Genomic DNA, 20,060 nt, shown 5'->3' on the forward strand with positions numbered 1-20,060 from the left:
TGACCGGTTTTGCTCAGTGGATAGAGCATTGGCCTGCGGACTGAGGGATCCCAGGTTCGATTCCGGTCAAGGGCATGTACCTTGGTTGCAGGCACATCCCCAGTAGGGGGTGTGCAGGAGGCACCTGATCGATGTTTCTCTCTCATCGATGTTTCTGACTCTCTATCCCTCTCCCTTCTTCTCTGTAAAAAATCAGTAAAATATATTTTTAAAAAATGGATTCCTATTAGAATTTTACTTTCACCCCAGACACTGGGAAGTTTAAGGATAAAGACAGAAGTGTCACTCTGGCATCTGATTTCATATTCACAACAATGTGGAAAAAATGGATTATGGCATAAAATGATTAGGAAACAATGGTTTGGTTGATGAACTAAAGATGATGTAGAAGAGAAATCAAGCAGCCATAAGGCTCTTAAATTTCTGGGAATAGTACATTTACTTTAATAGCATAAAATGGAAATCAATTCCAATTTCAAATAAAGAATATATGTATTGGAATTAAATGCTCTTAAAATGTTTACGCTACATTTTGAGTCTAAAAGGAAGAGAAAATATCGAGAAGAGTATGTGATATAAGAAGCACTATATTAAAACATAGGAATCCATCCTTCAGTGTAGATTTTTAAAATTGGCATCATACGAGTGAATAAGACACATGCATTATAATAAACTAGACATTAGAAAACTGAGGAGTGAGCAATAAAAATACATAGCTCTAAAGTTAACTGTTAAAAAATGGCAAAATATGGAAGATACATGTCCATATTCCCTTCTCCCAAGCCACGTTTAACGTTATCTGAAACTTTTCATATACTCAGATGGATATGAAAACCTAAACACAAAACTGAAACTCTGAGAGCCATAGTCTCCAGAGACACAGCAGGACCCTAAACTTTGTCCCTTTTTGACTTTGTAACCTTTATTCATTAGTAATTATTAGTCTGTTTGAACATTTCTTATCAGTCTTCTCTTCTGCATGATCTAAATACAACAAGAATGATTGTAGGAAACCGCTCCCTTCTGTACAGTCATCATCCATCCTACACACCCACCTGGCAGGGTATTCACAGGCCAGTCAGGGAGCACAAGCAACACAGGGAGACATCAGCAAGATTAAAAAGTGCCATCAGCCTCTGCAGCATGCTCCCCACTGTGCTGCTCCACACCCAGGCGCTTTTAAACCTAGATCTCCTAGGGGTTTCTTGTGCAAAACTAACTGTTCTTCCTTGCATCCCATCAGAAATAGGATGTAGTGTTTGAGAGGCAGAGACCCCAGCTACTTCCTCAATTTCAATAATTTTAAGCTCACTGCTTCGGCGGTGGCTCTTTCTCTATGGTGCTGGCAATAACCGGGCTTTAGTAACACCGTTCCTCTCCTTTCTCCTTCAGTCCTAGGAAAGGAAGCTCACCCTTCTATTAGTCCCTAGTACCTCACTATCCCTAGTGGGTCCCATAAACTGCCTACACAAGTGAATGGTCTCCTCACTAAATTGTCTCTGTGATCATATTTTTGAATGCTTCCTGTATCCTGCTGGGACAGTGACTGATACAGGTGTTTAATAAAAAATGGGTACATTCTATGTTTTTGGATGGAGGATTAAACAAAGAATATAGGTAAAGATTGGAACAGGGGCTGAGATGTAAGAGCTCAATAAACATCAGCTATTATCATCTTGTTCTCCATCCATCTCTGAAATCTTAGCTTTCTGACTTGCTTCCCACCTCAACCTGGAAATCAACCTTCAGCTCCCCTCTATCTCATGCCTACCTCCACTCCAAACCCCCCCCCCCACCCCGGCCCATGGTTTAAGACCCCAGTGTTCCAGATTATCCAGTAGGGAGATTGAACAAGATCAAACTTTTCTAAAAATAAACATATTCACACTGTTAAATAAAATCAATCAAAATAATTACCCACAGAATTAGAAAATACATTGAGTGACCACATCATTAACTCTCACTCATGAATTATAGCTTTAGCATATGCATGCAACAGAGTAATTTGTGGAGAAATAGATGAAAAACTAATTGTAAACCTCTTAACAAGAGCTTCAACCTCAGTAAATCATAAAGGGAGGAACAGACTAGGATAATAACACAGACTAGTAATGGTAAAAGCCATAAATTTCAGTTTGTCAGGTTAATTGAAGAGACTCATAAAATACCAATAAAGTCCAGTTTTAGAAATAGTTATTAGATGTTTGAGGCTTTTCAGAAATGAATAAACAAATATAAAACTCATTTTGACAGGGTGTAAAATCTGACATAAAAATTAGTGAAGAAGTTTGGAACACTAGAGATATAGAACAAAAATATCTTTAAAAAAAGCAATGAATGAATGTTTCAGTGAGATTATTTTCAAATATAAATTGCATGATTTTAGAGATAACTTTCATAGGGACCATTTGGAACTGTGCCAGGCTAGGCTTGGTCAATAAAACAGAGATATCTCAAGCTGGGGAAGGAAGGGCTGGGAGCCTGCAACTGAAGGACTCCAGATAGTCACAAACCACTTCCCTGAACTCCCAGAAGAGTCTAGAAGCCATGAGCATCTAGGCAAAGTGGAACCATTGACTGCAATGCAGGATCTCAAAGAGGTCTACAAAAAGCCACATAGGAGAAACTGCCATGTCTAATTTTCACTGACAAACTCTAACCCAGAACCACCCTGGGGAGGCGGTCCCGGGTAGTGTAGTTCCCAGATTCCAGAGTGAGTGGTGATGAGCCAACAGCAGACCTCACCAGAAGCACCACTAAATACTATCCTAGGTACTTTAGAACACTTTTATTAAATTCTAACAAGAATGATATGCAGTAAGTATATTTATTCCCATTTCACAGATAAGTAAACAGGAAATCAGAGACATGTAGCAACTTGTACACGGTCATACCAAGAAACAAGATTCACATATTCACACATAATATCCCCCTTCCATATAGAAGTTATGAAAGATCATGCTCCTTTTATTTTAAGAATTTACCTAACTACCATCAACATAGGAGCTAACATTTTTTTACCGTATAAAATACATGATAATGGTAACATGGGTTAAGTTGAACATGTTTTGCAAATGAATGTTAATAATTTACCAAGTTCTCTTTTTTTTCACATTAGCACCAACTGTGATTTCTACCCTGTGGTGCCTCAGAGTGCAAAATTAATCATGCTCCCCTGAGTTGACTTAGTACTGAGTCCCACTGAAATAATGCCATGCTTTTCGGTAGCTGTAAGGTGATTTGGCTCTTCCAATGGTGAAGAATAATGAATAAAATTAGACAAACAGAAGTCAACCTTCAGGAAGTCCAAGGCAGGGAACGGGGGTGCGTGCTCTTAATCAGAGCCAGGTTTTGAATCCACCAGCTCACCACAAGGCCCAAGCTGAGCCCACTTAGGAACGGATTCAAACTCTGGGAATTGCCTCAGAATTTAACCAGTCTTCCAGGACCAGAATTGTTTCAAATAGTATGAACCTCCACAAACAGCTGCAACCCAGACATTCATTCTTAATTTGTGTATTTTGTGTATTTTGTGTATGAAGGAGATGTGGGGAAGGAAAAAGATGCCGATTTCTCCTTATATACACATAGATATGAGAGTGGAAATAAAAAAAAAGCTAAATATAGATGACAAGCTGGCAGAAAAAAATGTGTTACTACAAAGGAAAAAAGAGAGGTTGAGAGATGGAGGGTCAAGGAGACAGCAAAAGGCAATTTAATGGAAAGAAGGGGTACTAAATACTAAGTAAGAGGGGTGAAGAGTGTATGAGTCATGTTTAGAGAAGAATCTCAGAAAGGATGCACTTGAAAATGATGTGAAGGTCTAGTTTAGGGATGAGTATATAGGTGTCAGAGGCCGAGTTAAGTTGAAGGCTGCTAACAATGAAAAGTTTCAGGAATGGTATGTGTGGCCAGTGAATGTTGATGGTGAAGTAACTGAATTCTATTGTTAATCATGCATTCTGAATAGACAACCTTACCTCCAACTTCACATACACACACACACACACACACACACACACACACACACACACACACACACGCACACACACACAGAGAAGCAATCAGGTAGGAACTTCCTTAAAAATCCTCCCCTTTGATATTCAGACTTTCTCCCCATCACTTCATCTGTCTTTGCCTGTCCATTGTTTACTTAATCTAACCTTCATTCAACTTCTCTTAAGAACTTGCTGCATAAATAGCACTCCAAACATGGTGAAGGTCCAAATGCAGACACCAAGGTTGGAGAATGAGAGATTGAGGAACAAGGGAAATAAAAGCAGGGTGCAGAGCTTCAAGAGTGGCCCTGGGTGCTGAGTAGCTACACCCAGCACTGCTGCCCAGAACTGACTGATGTGTGTTCTGTGCTTTCTGCTCTATGGAGGACTGGCTTTATTTACAGAATAGGGCCGGGGTGGATTTTTGTCTGTCTCGCTATTTAGAGCAGCCTACCAGTCAGTATGCTAGTTAGAAACTGGATTCCTTTGTTAAAAAATCTCAGTGAGCACTTTCTTTGTGCGAGACAATGTGGCAGGTCCTTGGGAATAGAAAATGAAATTATATGTGTGCTTGCCTCCCCTCTACTCCCTCCTCCATAATCAACATTTCTTCCTATTTCTTTCTCTGGCCTGCTGCCACATTATTTATATCTCTACGATTGTAGAGTTTATCACCGTCATTCTACATGACTATAGCCAGCAAAGTTAAATGTTAGACTTGCTCGCCTCAAGAGCCAAAGGCTTGGGGAGATGGATACTCTTATTTACTGTTGGCAGGCCATAAGTTGGCAATATGCATAAAGAACTCTGAAATGGTCCTAACCAGTTTGGCTCAGTGGATAGATCATCGGCCTGCGGACTGAAGGGTCCCAGGTTCGATTCTGGTCAAGGGCATGTAGCTTGGTTGCAGGCACATCCTCAGTAGGGGGTGTGCAGGAGGCAGCTGATTGATGTTTCTCTCTCATCGATGTTTCTAACTCTCTGTCCCTCGCACCTTCCTCTCTGTAAAAAATCAATACAATATATTAAAAAAAAGAACCCTGAAATGTTTATGAATTTTTACTCACTAATTCCACTCCTAAGACTTTCTTCTATGAAAGTAATCAGATTGACATACGAGAGTTGTCATTTCAGTATTATGTATAACAGCAAAAAAATTTAGAAATATTTTAAATGCGAATATTAATAAAATGAGTACACAAATTTTGGTGAATCCAAAAGATGAAAATCTATGCAGCCACAAAAAAAATTAATGTTTTCAAATAATGTTTAGTGACATAGGAAAATGTTCATGATATCTTGTTCAGTATAAAATGTGGAAGCCACAACTATACAGACAGAAGTTAGCTTGGGGTAACAGAATTATAGGTTACTCTTATTTTCTTACATATTCATTTCTGTATTATAAAAAATTTCTGCCTGAAAATATGTTACTTTTATAATCAAGTTAAGACAACCAATGTGTGTTATTTAAAAAGGATAGTAGCGGAGCATGTTTGTGTTGATTATTCTCTGTTTACCTTCCTAGATCCTTTGTCAGCCCTACTCCCTGTCCCAAGAGAGGCCAACCTTCATGGACTGTATCACTCAGACTTCCCGTGGTTGCAAGTTGGATTTGACCAATAAAGACTCTGGCAGGAGAATGAACAATAGGAGAAAAGAGAAGTTGGGCTAACTGGTCTCCTGGCTACCAGGCACATTGGACAGTAGCTCTGCTGCTTACCTGTAGGGACAGATCCTGTGGGACAACTCCCTCCCACATCTTCTTCAGGCCTCAGGCCAGTAGGCTTCTTGCTTGCTAATTTCTCAACACTAACCTTTGTTGGCTCCCATTACCCTGCCCACATCTGCAAATCATCCCCACATTAAAATATTTTCAATTAACCCTATGTGTGCACCATCTGTCTCCTGCCAGGCCCCTGACTGGGACAGTGTCTAAGGTGAGTATACAACAGCTGCAGGAATGTAGAGAGGGCGGAAGAAGCAGATGGCTCATGTTCAAAAGGCAGAGGTAGTTGCACGGTGGCCAGATCAGTGTCTGGGAAAAGCTAGGGAGAGCTGAGTCTGGATTGGAGTTGGAGACCTTTGCAAGAAAAGTGATGATGTTGCCCAAAAGTCAGGGTTCTGATGGGGTAAATAGAGTGTTGTGGAAGAAGATGAGCTTACAGCATCCCAAATACAGTATAAATTTTATGCTGGTAGTTTTGCAACTTCTAGTGGGAAATTTGGAGAGAGTGGGCTGATAGCTTCAGTTCATAGGACTTTGTAAGACTTATGGATGGGGAGGTGCATTCGTGGATGCAGCACCATTACCTTTTAAAAGGTGTTCCATGATTTGTTTGGAGTCAAAGTACAGCATTGCTAAGAGTATCTTGTCACCTTTCTAGTGCCAGGTGACCTTCCTTTCAGCCTCTGCTTCTTATTCCTGCTCAAACTGGGTGCCTCCTGCTGTATTGATTAGATAGCGAACCCTTGTTCTTTGCCAGTATCACTTTTACTTTCTGAACCAGACTTTGACATTTTGCCCTGGTGTTGGGCTGTCCTGGTTCCATCTTGAACTGGCCACCCTTACAGACTCCTATCTGCCTCTAAGCAAAGGGCAGAGGACAGACACACCTGTATACATGGACTTCCTCAAATGCTGGACTTTGGCCTTAGAACCTGAGCCTTTTAGGCAAAGTGATTTGAGTAATAAAACCTTACCTGTGCACAGTGTACTTTTCCCAAGAACTTTCAGCTCTATCTCATTTGAGTAGTCTGGATTTTTTCTATCAGGGTGAAGGTCAGGGGAAAGGCAAGCCAAGAGGCTGAGAAACTGCCCCACAGCCAGATTCAATTCCCTTATTGTCCCCAAACTTGCCCTCATAAAGTCCTAAGAATGCACCTTAGGTAAACGACTCCCACCCTACCCTGTGCCTTTCTTCCCTCACAGTCAACGGAAAGGCAGTTTGCCCAGAGGTGATGTCCAAGGCTTCTATAATTTAGGTAGTCACAGAGGCTGGATCTTAGCCTGTGTGTCTAGATAGAAATCCTTTCAGTGCCCCCAAATAATGAAGTCTTGGGGAACTGATTCAAACCAACCGAATTCACAAAAATTGAAGTATCAAACAAAATGCATTGCTCTGCCTGGCCAGGATTGCTCAGTGGTTGAGTGTAGTCATGGTTCAACTCCTGGTCAGGGCACATGCCCGGGTTTGGGGCTCAAACTCCAGTGTGGGGCATGCAGGAGGCAGCTGATCGATTGATGGTTCTCTCTCATCATTGATGTTTCTGTCTCTCTCTCCCTCTCTCTTTCTCTCTGAAATCTATCTATCTATCTATCTATCTATCTATCTATCTATCTATCTATCTATCTATCTATATTTTAAAGCACCGATCTAAAGTCTTTTATCTCATGTCAGTTATCATCACAATACTAAAAGGTCCACAGATTCTACTCTTAATTCCCCTTATGACAAGGAAACTAAAACACAGAAAAGTTGAGTAACTTGCCCAAGATTCCACAGGTAGTAGTGACAGAGCCCAGGTTGGGACACAGCTATCCGGCATCCTTAATGGACACACTGGGCTTCAAGGTGGCACTCAGACTAGACCTTCATGAAGTGGTATTTGGATCTCACATTTTCACCCTGAGGAAGACAGATGGAAATGGAACCTACAGTCAAGACTACCTGGTGAATATTAAGCACAAACAAATGGGAATTAGGTTTTCTTAATGAAGGGCTCTTCAGCTAAGAGTGCTTGAAATATAAGTCTTTCTCCAGGGAGGAAAGCACCAGAGATGACTGGAATCTTCTAGTGAGGGCACCTCTTTCTCCATCAGTGTTGGGGATTGACAGGCCAAGTTGTTGGTCCCTTCTTTTTCCTCATTCTGCCACTGAGTTTTCCTTTAACATATTCTCCTCTTAGTTATGCTAAAATCATTGTCTCACAGCTTTAAACATGCTAATTGCCAGGTTCTGGAAGCAGCCATTCTTTAACCTCTTGATTGAAACTTAATCTGGATGCTCATTAGCCAGCCCTTCACAAATTATGATTTTGGGTTTGCTTTTACTAACTCTGACCTCATCTTTTTGTTTTGAATTGCTTAGTTTAACTCAGAGGTACTTTACTGTCATTCTTAAGTATCTTCAAAATTCCCTCCTTTCTAAAGCTGATTTGTGTGTGTGTGTGTGTGTGTGTCCTTTTTTTTCTAATGTTTGGGGACATTTTCTAAGTCAATATGATATAGTAGGCAGTTAGCAAGCAGAGTAGGAACAATAGCCTAGGTACAAAAGGTCAGGGCGGAAAGCCCCAGGTGCCTACCAACTGACAATTGTAAGGTGGGACCTCGCCTCTAGGATGACCTTGCCTACCTTAGCATATCTTGGTTTAGACCAGCCATGGGCAAACTACAGCCCTCAGGCCGAATCCGGCCCATTTGAAATGAATAAAACTAAAAAAAAAAAAGACCGTACCCTTTTATGTAATGATGTTTACTTTGAATTTATATTAGTTCACACAAACACTCCATCCATGCTTTTGTTCCGGCCCTCCGGTCCAGTTTAAGAACCCATTGTGGCCCTCGAGTCAAAAAGTTTGCCCACCCCTGGTTTAGACCCTGATTCACTGGTCACTTGGTTCAGGCCCTCTGCTGACCTTTCCTCCCCTGGCACTGTCCCTGGTCATGTGATAGACCCCCTTAGAGGAGTTATACCATTCCCATACAAGCCCTTGTACATCACTCCCTTAAGCATTAAGCCCTGGAGATAACATCTAGGCCTCAATTGTGTTTCAGCTCCAGGCCCAGAAAAGCAGCAAGACCAGGCAGAGTGACCCCATGGCTGACATCAAGACCACTTGGGATTATTAATGACACCCTGCCTTGTTGCCAAGCAATCAGTAGAGACCAAGACCTGGAAGGAACACACCTGGGAAGCTGATGAATATTTTATTGAGATCCTCCCGGAGACCTCCAGGTAAAGCTCCTTAAGACAGAGGACTTAGAGCGGCTCTCTCTCATGTACTTTCCTTCACCTTTCTTCCCTCAAGGTGCATATCTTTGCTTTATTTCTCCTAAGCTCCAAGGCCCTTCTTTTGCCTCTGTAACTTGTTTCCTGAGCCCACACAGCCCACTGGCTCACTTCACTTCTGTGACTTTCTAAATAAACTTGTGCTTGTATTTGAGTCTTTTTTTTTTTTTAAATATATTTTATTGATTTTTTTACGAGAGGAAGGGAGAGAGACAGAAAGTTAGAAACATCGATGAGAGAGAAACATCGATCAGCTGCCTCCTGCACATCCCCCACGGGGGATGTGCCCGCAACCCAGGTACATGCCCTTGACCGGAATCGAACCTGGGACCCTTCAGTCCGCAGGCCGATGCTCTATCCACTGAGCCAAACCGGTCTCGGCTTGTATTTGAGTCTTGACTCTGAATTCTTTCTTAGCCAAAACTCATGGACCAAGGTCTAACATCTGGTGTTGTTTGCCATTAACAAATAGTCATCACAAGTGTCCCATAATCCCACATTCATTGTGTTGCTCAAAGCACCCTGATGTTAACTGTCCAGAGATGAAAGACGTTTTCTTGGAGATGCTAGGGAGAGGTGAGATGATATTAAATATACGGGACACCTCTGTACTGGACAACAACCTAGAAAGAGGCAGCATGACTTCTACTCCTGAGTAATCTTGAAAAGTGGCACATTTTAAAATGGAAAGTATGTTGATGTGAGGGCTCAAACTATTGAAAAGATCTTAAGAAAAGAAATCTAAAAGTAAGATTTGATTTTCCACATATTTTCTTCACTGATACCCACTATCAGTTTGGGCCTAAGAACACAAATTTGGGAAGCCAAGTTTCCAATTACCAGCCTCATAAACTTATATAAATAAATAAGTTTACAGGTTTTACAGCTATCTCATAAACTTATGCCAATCATAAGTTGCTCATAAATCTGATACTACATATTCCGTGACACGATCTAGCACCTGACTTTAGTTTAATGTTTAAAATATACTTAATATATAATAATATGATTTATGTAAAAATATATATGATAGCAACACTTAGGAAAAATAACAAAGGAAATGCCAAGTGGAATATAAAAATAGTCCTTTCAAGTCAGTGTTCTTATTCTAATGATAATACCAAGAGATGTTTTACATGAAAGCATGGTTACTCTGCACAACAAAAACTGACATCAGGATAATAGGTAAAACATTTCAAGCATCCCTAGCAATTCTTAATAGTCTAGTAAAAGCCTATCTGCTTCAACAGTATCAAAGGGCTTCCTTATCTAGAGAAAGTCATGTGTTTTGAGGGTTCAAGTTACAACAAAAAGACTGGAAAACCTTTGTGCCTCAAGCAAAGTTGCTCAATGGGACCAACTCTAAATGGGTAAAATGTCAAGAAGGGAAGTCTATAGTTCACACCATTGCAAACCTTGAAGGTGCATTATTCATGGTGACTACTCTCTACTCTTTACTCTCCTCCTCAACTCCAAGAGGTTCATTGGACTCCCTTGCCTTGTGCCTTCCCATGGATTTGACCTATGAAATGCACCTTTAGGAGATCAGCTATGGGCCAATATGTGGTTGTGTATTTATTTCCCAGCTCCCTTCCTGTTAGTGTGAAACATAGATGGAAGCATGGAGGGCAGGAGAAAGGGACCCAGGGGTGGATTTGGCACTCTCTTTCTCTGTCACTCCTCTGGTTGTGTTTTCATGACTACAACTCCTTATAGTTCCAGTTCACCTCTGGACAACCCCTCTCTCCGTGCTCCCAGCTTCTGCAGGGAAGTCCCTGCTATAGTTTTAGCTCCTGCCAGGCTGCCCAGCATCTGGGTTCTGCTAACACTACCTCTTCCCTGCATCCAGCCAACCTTAGAGAAAGCAGCAGCTTCCTGCTGTGGCTAATCTCTCAGTTGCCTTGCCACTCCCTGTTTGACTTGTTAGCTTCTCCATCACAGTGTAATTAATTTCTTTTATTTAATGCCTTCTATTTGAGATAGGGTGTGCTTTCAGTTTGCTTGACTGGACCCCGAGTCACATGGTACTCCCCCACTTCCCAGGCATGGAATAGTAGAATAGTAGGACTGGGCATTAAGCAATCAGAGTCCACTACTTCAGATAAACTCATGTACATGTGGGAATATTCTATGACTATATACATATAGGATATTTCACTTGAATTTACTTTTATATTATTTACTCCAACATTCTTCTTTGGGATCCTTCCCAACTTTCAACTCTAATTCTTTGTACATGAAGATGTCAGAATAATGACCATCAAATGCTATTTTATGCATATTATTCCTTTGCTTAAGCATCTAGAGCAGCCGTGGGCAAACTACGGCCCGGGGCCGTTTGGCTGTTCTATCCGGTCCGCAGAGCCGAAAGAGCGGAGGGTTCTCTTGCTCTCCCCTCCGCTCCTTCACCAGCAGCAGTGTTAACATGGCAACGTCGGGAAACACGGCCGCAGCTCCTTCTTCTGAGTCCAGTTTAAGAACCCATTGTGGCCCTCGAGTCAAAAAGTTTGCCCACCCCTGATCTAGAGGATATTTCTTTGGTGAAGCAGATCCATGCTCCTTGGTCCAGCTATAACAGCTCTCTCTCAATCTTCACCCTCCATCATTTCCTTCCTCCCATATCTTTATAACCTTATATCCTATGTTATGCTCCAATGAAGCCTATCTGTTTCAGTGAAACTGTCATGCTTGCCATTCTTAACATTCAATTTCCTGTTCTCTACCATTGTGTTTCCACTAGGGTAGTAGCACCCTTTCTTCTCACATCCTTCACACTGATAATACCTTGTACAGAATAAGAATAATGATTTGTAATTAATAATGCATCATCATATGGATGTGTAACTTCTCTGGGCCTCTCTCTTCTTAAATATTAGCATTTTCCAGGGTTCTAGTCTAAGCCCCATTGCCTTTTTATTCTAAATTTCTTTTTTGGATGATACCTTTCATTCTGATGAGTTTAAATCCAAATGTATGACTCCTAAATTTACATACCTAGTCTTCAGACTCTCCTATCTTTCAGACTTGTGTTTGCAGCTAACTAAATACCTCTGCATGAGTGCCTTGCAGGCACAAGAGCTCCAAATGTCCCAAACTGAACTTAATTTTCTTTCCTCACTCTCCCTACACCCCCTTTCCAAGATTCTCTAGCTTTAATTAATAATGTCGCATCTCAACTAGAAACTGAGTCTTTCTTGATGCCTCCTAAAAGCTTGCCATTTTTGATCTGTCACAAATTCTGAAAGATCTTTCGAATTCATCCTTCCTAGGTCCTTTAGGAGGCCATTCTTGTAGACAATCTCTTCAACTTATTCCCAGCCTCTTTCTCCTGGCTCCTTAATGCACAGACCAAACTGGTTTTCTCTTAATTCCTAAAACACACCAGTCTCAGGAATATTTGCAATTGCTGTTCCTTTTCCTCTAAGTTTTGCACAAAATTATTTTTCTCTTGTTCATTCAATCTAAACAGGTTCTCATTTCCCCCAATACTCCCTATCACACAGCCTGCAGTTAATACCCTTCATTACACCTTATCACAATCTGCAAACATTTTGTTCATTTGGTTAGTCTTTTATCATCTCTTTCTCACTAGAATCTATGCTTTGTGATCACTGTACGCTCAACAGATTATAGGTATAGAGTAAGCACTGTGGGATAGAGATATGAATGATGGAAGGAATAAACTAAGCAGAGGCCTTGGTCTGTCTCCCAGATCCTCTGTATTCCACCATGCACAAATCTGATCATGTCACTGTCCTGCTTAAAGTCCTTTAATGGTTTTCTATTTTCTGTAATAGTCATTCTAATACTTAGAAAATCTTTTTGAGATTTACAATTGTAGCAAGAACAAGGGTTCAGAATCTTCAGTTTAAATTGGAAGTTCTGGAATAGATAGAAGAATGAACTCTTTACCATCACCTCTTGGCCCAATGAAAGTTCAAAGGCTTTTGCCAGTATAGATCCTTGTTTTAAATTCGGTTACCAGGCAGACAGGGAAGTAATGAAAGCACTGGACTACTAGTACAAACAAGGGTATCTGGGTCTTAATTTTTGCTGGTCACCTGACCTTTCCAGTTTTTCATTAACTCAAACATAAAATGAGGAGATTGTATGAATAATCTCCAAGGCCCCCTGCAGCTCTGTAATTCTATGACTGTCAGGTACTAGACCTCTATGTCTCAGGATTAGTTTTTGAGCATCAAATTAAATGAAATGTGGACTGTAAAATATAATACAGGTTGTACTATTTGGGCTATGAGTGTGGTACCTTCATCATGGAGCCTGTTATACTTGGGCTTTAGAAATGGTTGATGAAAATGATATGTAGCTTCCAAGCATTATTTGATTTGTTCCTTTTTGCAAGTAATGTCAAGCCCAATGAAAACAAGTGGCATTTAGAAATGGTAGTACATGGCATAAAAGGTGAAGGCGGGCAATGTATTTTGCCTCCTCTGCATTGGGTACTTTTTGTATGTTACACCTTAAAATTAACGTATCATCCCATTTCATAAAGGAGCACAGTGACGCCTGCATAAGGAAGACTCCGGAGCTGGTAAGTGGCAGGAACATAGATGTATCCAGCTTTAGTCTACTGGTTCTGCCTGAAATCCTTTTATATACTTATATCTGGTGCCAAATATCAGTTTTCTCTCTACCTCAAAGTCACTTCTCCAAGTAAAGGGATATACATGAGCTGTAGAAGAAGAATGCATGAGCCTGGGGAAAGGGAGTAGGATTAAAAAGAGAACTCTTGATTGCAACCTCACCTCAGTCCAGCAGCTATCCTTGGATAACAGCTTGCTTGAGATTTTCCCTGATCATTGCCATTGGATGCCTTCTTAAATCTGTCATTGCAACCTAGTGGTGAGAGGACCTAGTGCTGTGCTGAGTAGGACCTAGTACTAGTGTTCGGTGCTCATGGGCCCTAATGTGCTTCAGAGAAGGAGATCACACAATGAGGAAAAAAGCATCCAGCTATCGATCAACTCTTACTGCAACATCATTGGAACAGTTTCCTTGCTTATAGTTGGTTTGTTTATTTTTATTTTTTTAAGAGACACTCAGTTCATGATTCAAGTCCTTTTCAAGAAACGTAATCAAGGTAGGACATTAGAATTCATAGAGTGATCCAGTATAAGGAAGTCTAGCTGAATCATTATGGAGAGCAGTGAGTCTTACCTATAAAACAGGTGTAAATAAGGACCTTTCAAAAGGCTGATGATCCACAGAACTCTCTTCAGGAGGTAAAGCATTGTTATTGGTGCCTTAGCTAAGCTACAGAAACAGTCAACACATGATGGCCATCAGGCATTTAGAGACAGAAGTCTCAAGAAAAACTCATTCTTGCCAAATCCTTTGCTTTTAAAATGGAAGGAAAGAATTTAAAAAAAATTATACTCATTTTTCTCTTTCTTATGATATCACTCTGACACCTATTTTCATAAGGAAGCTAAGAACATAATCTATTTTACTAATTGCTCCAAGGGTCTTAGAAAGAAGGTTATCTCCAATTCAACTAATTTTGTGATAAATAATGCTTGTTATACACAATTCATTGAAGAGTAAAAATATTTTGTCTTAATAGTGCAAATAATTAGAATGAATGGTTGATTATATACTAAGAATTGCCAACTTCATTCACTACCATATACCTAACAGCCCCTGACAATTCAGTTAGAATTTTTATAAGGCAGAGCTGTCTAATAATATTGGTATTATTGGTCTCTGCAGAACACATTTTCACTGGCTACTCCAAAGCGTGCTAAACTGTTGGATAACAAATGGGAAAATATCACACCACAGGCAATATTTACCCATCCAACAGGCAAAACACGAAAATGGAACCCAGGCCTAGAATCTTCTAGTGTTACTCAATCAAGGCAAATTATTCATTGTCTTCTGCCCAGGAGGCCCCATGGGAGAGGAAATATTGATTTAGGAATTTGCTGGGCATGAATGTCTTTGTGTTGCAACTATGTTCTTTTATGTAACTTCTTAATACTAGTATATTATAAGATGTTTTTATTCATGCTGTGATAAGCTGAATAAGAAATTAAATCTGGCTATTTAATAAACATGAAATGTAAACACTAAACTCTTTTTATAATTACTAACTTGGGGATCATTAAAGTTCACTCCATGGTGTGCAGGATTGCACAATGCATTGTTTATATCCATGCCTGGCTTCATCTCTTCATTCATCTCAGAACCTTACAACCTCTGCTTGTATCTCACAAGACCCAATTTCAGTCTTTCTGCGAATGGAATTTGCAGAGTCTGTGTATTCTTCATGGTTCACCCAGGGCTTCTCAAAGCCAGGACATTCTCAAAGTCAGGGCCATAGGTATTGGTGAGGGGATGAGGCTGGGCCAAGAGGAAGTTTGTGGAATGAAGAAGAGCAGGAGCTATTCATTACCTGAGCAGCAGAGGAGGATTCTGGAGCAATTGAAAAGCCATGAAGCATATAGAATGGCAACACACAAAGTTATTTCATCAGCTAAAAATTTGCTCCATATAATTTTATGTCCTAATAATATCTGATATGAAAAGTAAGGGCCATACATGAATGCACAGCATTAGCATTTATTGATTTGTTTGTTTGCTCTTCTCACTTGGTACTTCCCATGTAAAATCAGCATAGCAGTTCCTGAAGACTCTGCAGTCAGGCCTGGGTTCTAATCCAGCCTCTGCTACTTTCTAAGAGGGTGATCTTAACCTCCCTTGGCCTCAGTTCCTCGTGTCTAAAAGGAAAATAAAATTATCTATCTTGTAAGATCATTGTAAAGGAAAACCATAGACACATGATATATGATGCATTTGTGTACATATATGTACATATGTAAACATATATATCTTTATATATGTATTTTATATTCACTGAAAACAGTGCCTGGCAGATATCTAAATCAATAGTGTTCAACAGAATTATCAAATTCACTGTTGCTGTATAGTTTCTACTTAACTTTCCACATCTGCAGGCCTTGTCTTCCCTCCTCTCTATGAGCTCCTTGAGAGTTGGGAAGCGATCATATTTCGTGGTGGCTACATGTTTTCTGTAAACCCATTTGTTGAGGGTTTACTCCCTCCCCTTTTCTCAGGTCGATATGATTTGGTGGCAGGTGAACAAGGTCTGGCCAATCGCTGTTGCCTTCATCTCGCCAGAGGGAGGGTGTGGACTCAAGCTTGGATATGCAAGTCCTCACCACAGGAAGGGTTCCTGACGTCTGAGATGGCTGGCTTTGAGGCTGGGCATCTTTGTCTCCTTTGGGAGATCCTGCCTGAGAGTGAAAACAATACCAAGATGCACAGAGCGTCTGGTTCCATTTTCTTGTTTTGCCTTTTGGATGGAGAGAGGAGGCCCCTGAGGACATCGGTTTTGGGTTTCAATCTTGCCTCAAAAGAGTGCTCTCGGATCTTCTGATTTTAGAAGGAAATACATTCTGTCTTGAGTTTATTTAAATTAGTTTGTATTGTATTTGCTACCAAATTATACTAATATATTTTCTTAAAATCAACTTGATCTGCATGATCCTCTTTGATGCCATTGACTGCCTATAAGGCCCTGCATACCTTTAAGACTATATATATATAACTTATTGCATGTATAAATGAGTTAATAATTTAAAACTCTCAAAGCATATGAGCCCACTAACTCAATGTCCTATACATTATCACTGGCAATCCAAGTTCAATTTATGTGTCTTGACATAGCAACAAACCGTTTTGTAGAGAAACACATGATGTAGCCTGAGGATCATGTTGGATGGACTGGATTGTTGAGAGAACTGACTGGGGAGACCAGAGATTCAGCTTCGGAAGAAATGATTTCCTTTCAGCATAACTGACGCCGTGGTCAGCTCAGTCCCTTAGCCGCACTGAGCCCCATTCTTCATTCACAGAATGGGCAATATTTATAGGGTTGATGTTAGGCTATAAGGAGCTCATTTGCTGTGGGAGCTACGAATGATGCACGCGTTATTTGATGAATCCTCCCCCCGCCCCCCACCACATACGCCTATATCAATTGGTGATGGACTCACACCTGCCAAATCATGAATCTAAACGTTTTAAAACTTGTTTTTCCCGTCAAATGCACAATAGAATTATCAAATTCGGAAGAATATACGTAAGCACAAACAATCATATCCGGGCCCGGGATGTAACTTTTGTGGGAATACTGTCTCCCTCTGTACAAGGAATGGCTCCACTGCCACGTTACCCCCCAGGATCCCTACCCTTACCTTCTGCCATCTCAGGGCTCAGAGGGCAGCTGCGATGCTGGCTTCAGCCAACTTCCAAGCAGGCCCTTGGGCCACCGCTGCAGCTCAATACCTGTGAGCAGCCTGCCCGCGGGCGCTCGGTGGGCGTGGCGCAGAGCACCTGCTCCCGCGCTCGCCTTGAATCTCGCTCGATCCCCTCACTTAAGGGTGCAGCTCTGCAGGCTCCCGGCCCTTCCCTCCAGTGTGCTCTCTGAGATCCGGTTTCAATTCCCCAGTGAGCAGCTCCCGGGTCCCGTTACCATTCCCCAGAGCTCCGTGTGTGCTGGAGGGACGGGGCCAAGGAGAGACCGAGTGAGGGGACCAGGCTCCCGGGCTCCAGTTACCGGCCGGCGCGTTCCCCGCCCCGCGCCGCCGAGGGAGCGGTGGAGCCGGGAGCGCCGCGGCCCCTTTAAGAGCCGGGCCCAGCCGCCCCGGGGCCGCCGGAGCCCAGAGCGCCGCGCGCCGCAGCGGAGTTGGGACCAGCGCAAAAGTTTCCTCCCAACTCCGGCCCCGCGCGCCGCCGCCCACTCCCGCCCCGGGCCTGGGGCCGACCCGCCGCCGCCAGGGCCAGGGCCAGGCCGGGCCGGGCCGGGCCGGGCCGGCAGTTTCGTTTTGGCGCGCGCGGAGCAGCCGCCGCGGCCGGGGCCCAGCAGGAGCCTGAGCGGCCGCGGGAGCCGGAACGGGAGGAGGAGCCCGGCCGCGTCCCGGCCCCGCCACCTGGGAGGTAGCCCTTCCCGCTGCCTCCCCTGCCCCGATCCCGGCCCCCAGGAGCCCGCCTGCCCGGGGCCAAGGGGCGCTGCTGCGAGCCCCAGGCCCGGAGGGGGCGCCGGGGAGAGACACCCCGGGCCCGCCCGCGCCGCGCGTCCCGGGAGACGGGGCTGCCCCCGCCGGGCCAGACACCTGTTCCCAGGCCCGGCGTGATCGCCGGGGGCCAGGATGAAAGTGACCGTGTGCTTCGGCAGGACCGGCATCGTGGTGCCCTGCAAGGAGGGCCAGCTGCGCGTCCGCGAGCTCACGCAGCAGGCGCTGCAGAGGTACCTGAAGACCCGGGAGAAGGTGAGCCTGCGCGGGGGGCGCGGGGCGCGCGGGGCGGGGGAGGGGGAGGGGGCGCGGCTGCCGGCGGTCTCCCCGCGAGCGCAGGGAGGGAGGCCAGTTGCCCGGAGGACCGATCGGCTGGGCTGGCGACGCTCAGAGGCCGCAGAGCACCCGGGCAACTTGGTTTTTCACAACCTGTGGCCACAACTTTTGGATGTTGCTGCTATCAGCGACCCGGGTGTCTTTGGGGGTGGGAGGGCCTGGCTTCTCTAAGGGGTGTGGGGGGAGCCGCAACGTGGGGGTCCCCTGGGGGTGGTTGGCAATGCAGGCTCTCGAACCCTGATCCAAGCTCACTGCCCCAGACTCCGCTTTTAATCAGGTTCGCAGGTGATTGGCAGGACCTGAGTTTGAGAAGCGCAGCTTGAGAAGTTGTTTTTTTTTTTTTTAAATATATTTTATTGATTTTTTACAGAGAAGAAGGGAGAGAGATAGAGAGTTAGAAACATCGATGAGAGAGAAACATCGATCAGCCGCCTCCTGCACATCTCCTACTGGGGAAGTGCCCGCAACCCAGGTACATGCCCTTGACCGGAATCGAACCTAGGACCTTTCAGTCCGCAGGCTGACGCTCTATCCACTGAGCCAAACCGGTTTCGGCTTGAGAAGTTGTTTGAGGGAAAGCTTTGCAAGGGAAGCCTTGAAGGCGCTGCTGACCTCAGGTGTGGTTTGTGACCCCCCAAGGCCCACCCTACTTCGCCCCCTTGGAATTTGAAAGTTGGTTGGTGCAAGTGACACACTGGGAAGTTGTAACTGATGGGGCCTTGGAATTTCAGCCTCGCCAGCTGTCCTCCCTGAGTGACTGGGCGGGAACTTGGGTGGAAGGATGCTGTTTGCTTACACCATCCAGCCTACATGTCAAGTGTTTATATTTTAAAGCCACACATTTCATGAGCATTTACCACGTGTGTGGTCTGTGTCACGTCGTGGATGACTGTTGCAACGAGGACCAAGACTGTCCCTAACTCTGTTCCTGAACTCAGAAACAAGTAAACATGAAGTGAGGCGCAGGCCGTGTTTTAAAATGTGGAATGCGTGTTCACAAGACTTAGCTGGACCCTAGAGCCCCTGTGAGGTGCTTGGGTAACATACTGGGCTTCCTTCTGTGTCTTCATCAATGGAGAAGGCATTGCAGATATTCAAATGGAACATCTTGTTTGCCCCAAACCCTCCTGAAACAGGATAAGTCATAAATTCTTGCTTCAGAGGCCAATTGTTCTTTTATTATTTGTTCTCATGCTGTGAGAACTGTACAGGTGGTGTGTTGACCAATTTAATGATTGAAAGATGTGATTTCTGGTAATGCCTTAAAGGTTATCCAAGGCATAACAATGATTTTGTTTCTTCCAAATATATAGTTTGGGCAGTTTAGAAAAATCTCTGCAACTTCTGTGCCCCCGCTAAAAATTATTATACAGAAAAAAAATTCTACTCTGGATAGATACATGTTTATGTTGTCTTGAACAACCAAGGGCTTGAGAATTGTAGAGTGAGAGGTCTGTAAATATATTAAATAAAATACCCAAAGCTGAACTCTTTACTAATAGAATTGGGGTAGAGCTGGGAAAATAATCAAAGAGGCCTATAAAACTATATGAGTATCCACCCTAATGTATTGTAGCTACATTATTACAATAGCTTGTGCTGTTTACATTGTGTAATTCAGTTATACTGAGAGGTACACATGTAACCAATTGTCT

General features: G+C 43.1%; 1 protein-coding gene and 1 long non-coding RNA gene across 4 annotated transcripts in view; one reads left to right on the top strand and one right to left on the bottom strand.

Annotated features, from left to right (window-relative positions):
• The window catches only part of LOC132238151 (uncharacterized), a 44,039-nt gene extending 26,474 nt beyond the window's left edge, over nt 1-17,565 (bottom strand). The window contains exon 1 of the long non-coding RNA XR_009453736.1: nt 17,251-17,565. This is a non-coding gene — a long non-coding RNA (uncharacterized LOC132238151). The remainder of the gene's footprint in view (nt 1-17,250) is intronic.
• Nucleotides 17,566-17,734: 169 nt separating this feature from the next.
• Nucleotides 17,735-20,060, top strand: part of PARD3B (par-3 family cell polarity regulator beta) — a 917,882-nt gene continuing 915,556 nt past the window's right edge. The window contains exon 1 of one of the 3 annotated variants that reach the window (XM_059702879.1): nt 17,735-18,324. In XM_059702879.1, coding sequence (XP_059558862.1) covers nt 18,205-18,324 — 120 coding nt within the window. In that variant the 5' untranslated portion in view covers nt 17,735-18,204. The remainder of the gene's footprint in view (nt 18,325-20,060) is intronic. The other 2 variants (XM_059702877.1, XM_059702878.1) reach the window with 2 other exon arrangements.

The sequence above is a fragment of the Myotis daubentonii genome, chromosome 7 (genome assembly GCF_963259705.1).
Source record: "Myotis daubentonii chromosome 7, mMyoDau2.1, whole genome shotgun sequence".
Taxonomy (NCBI): domain Eukaryota; kingdom Metazoa; phylum Chordata; class Mammalia; order Chiroptera; family Vespertilionidae; genus Myotis; species Myotis daubentonii.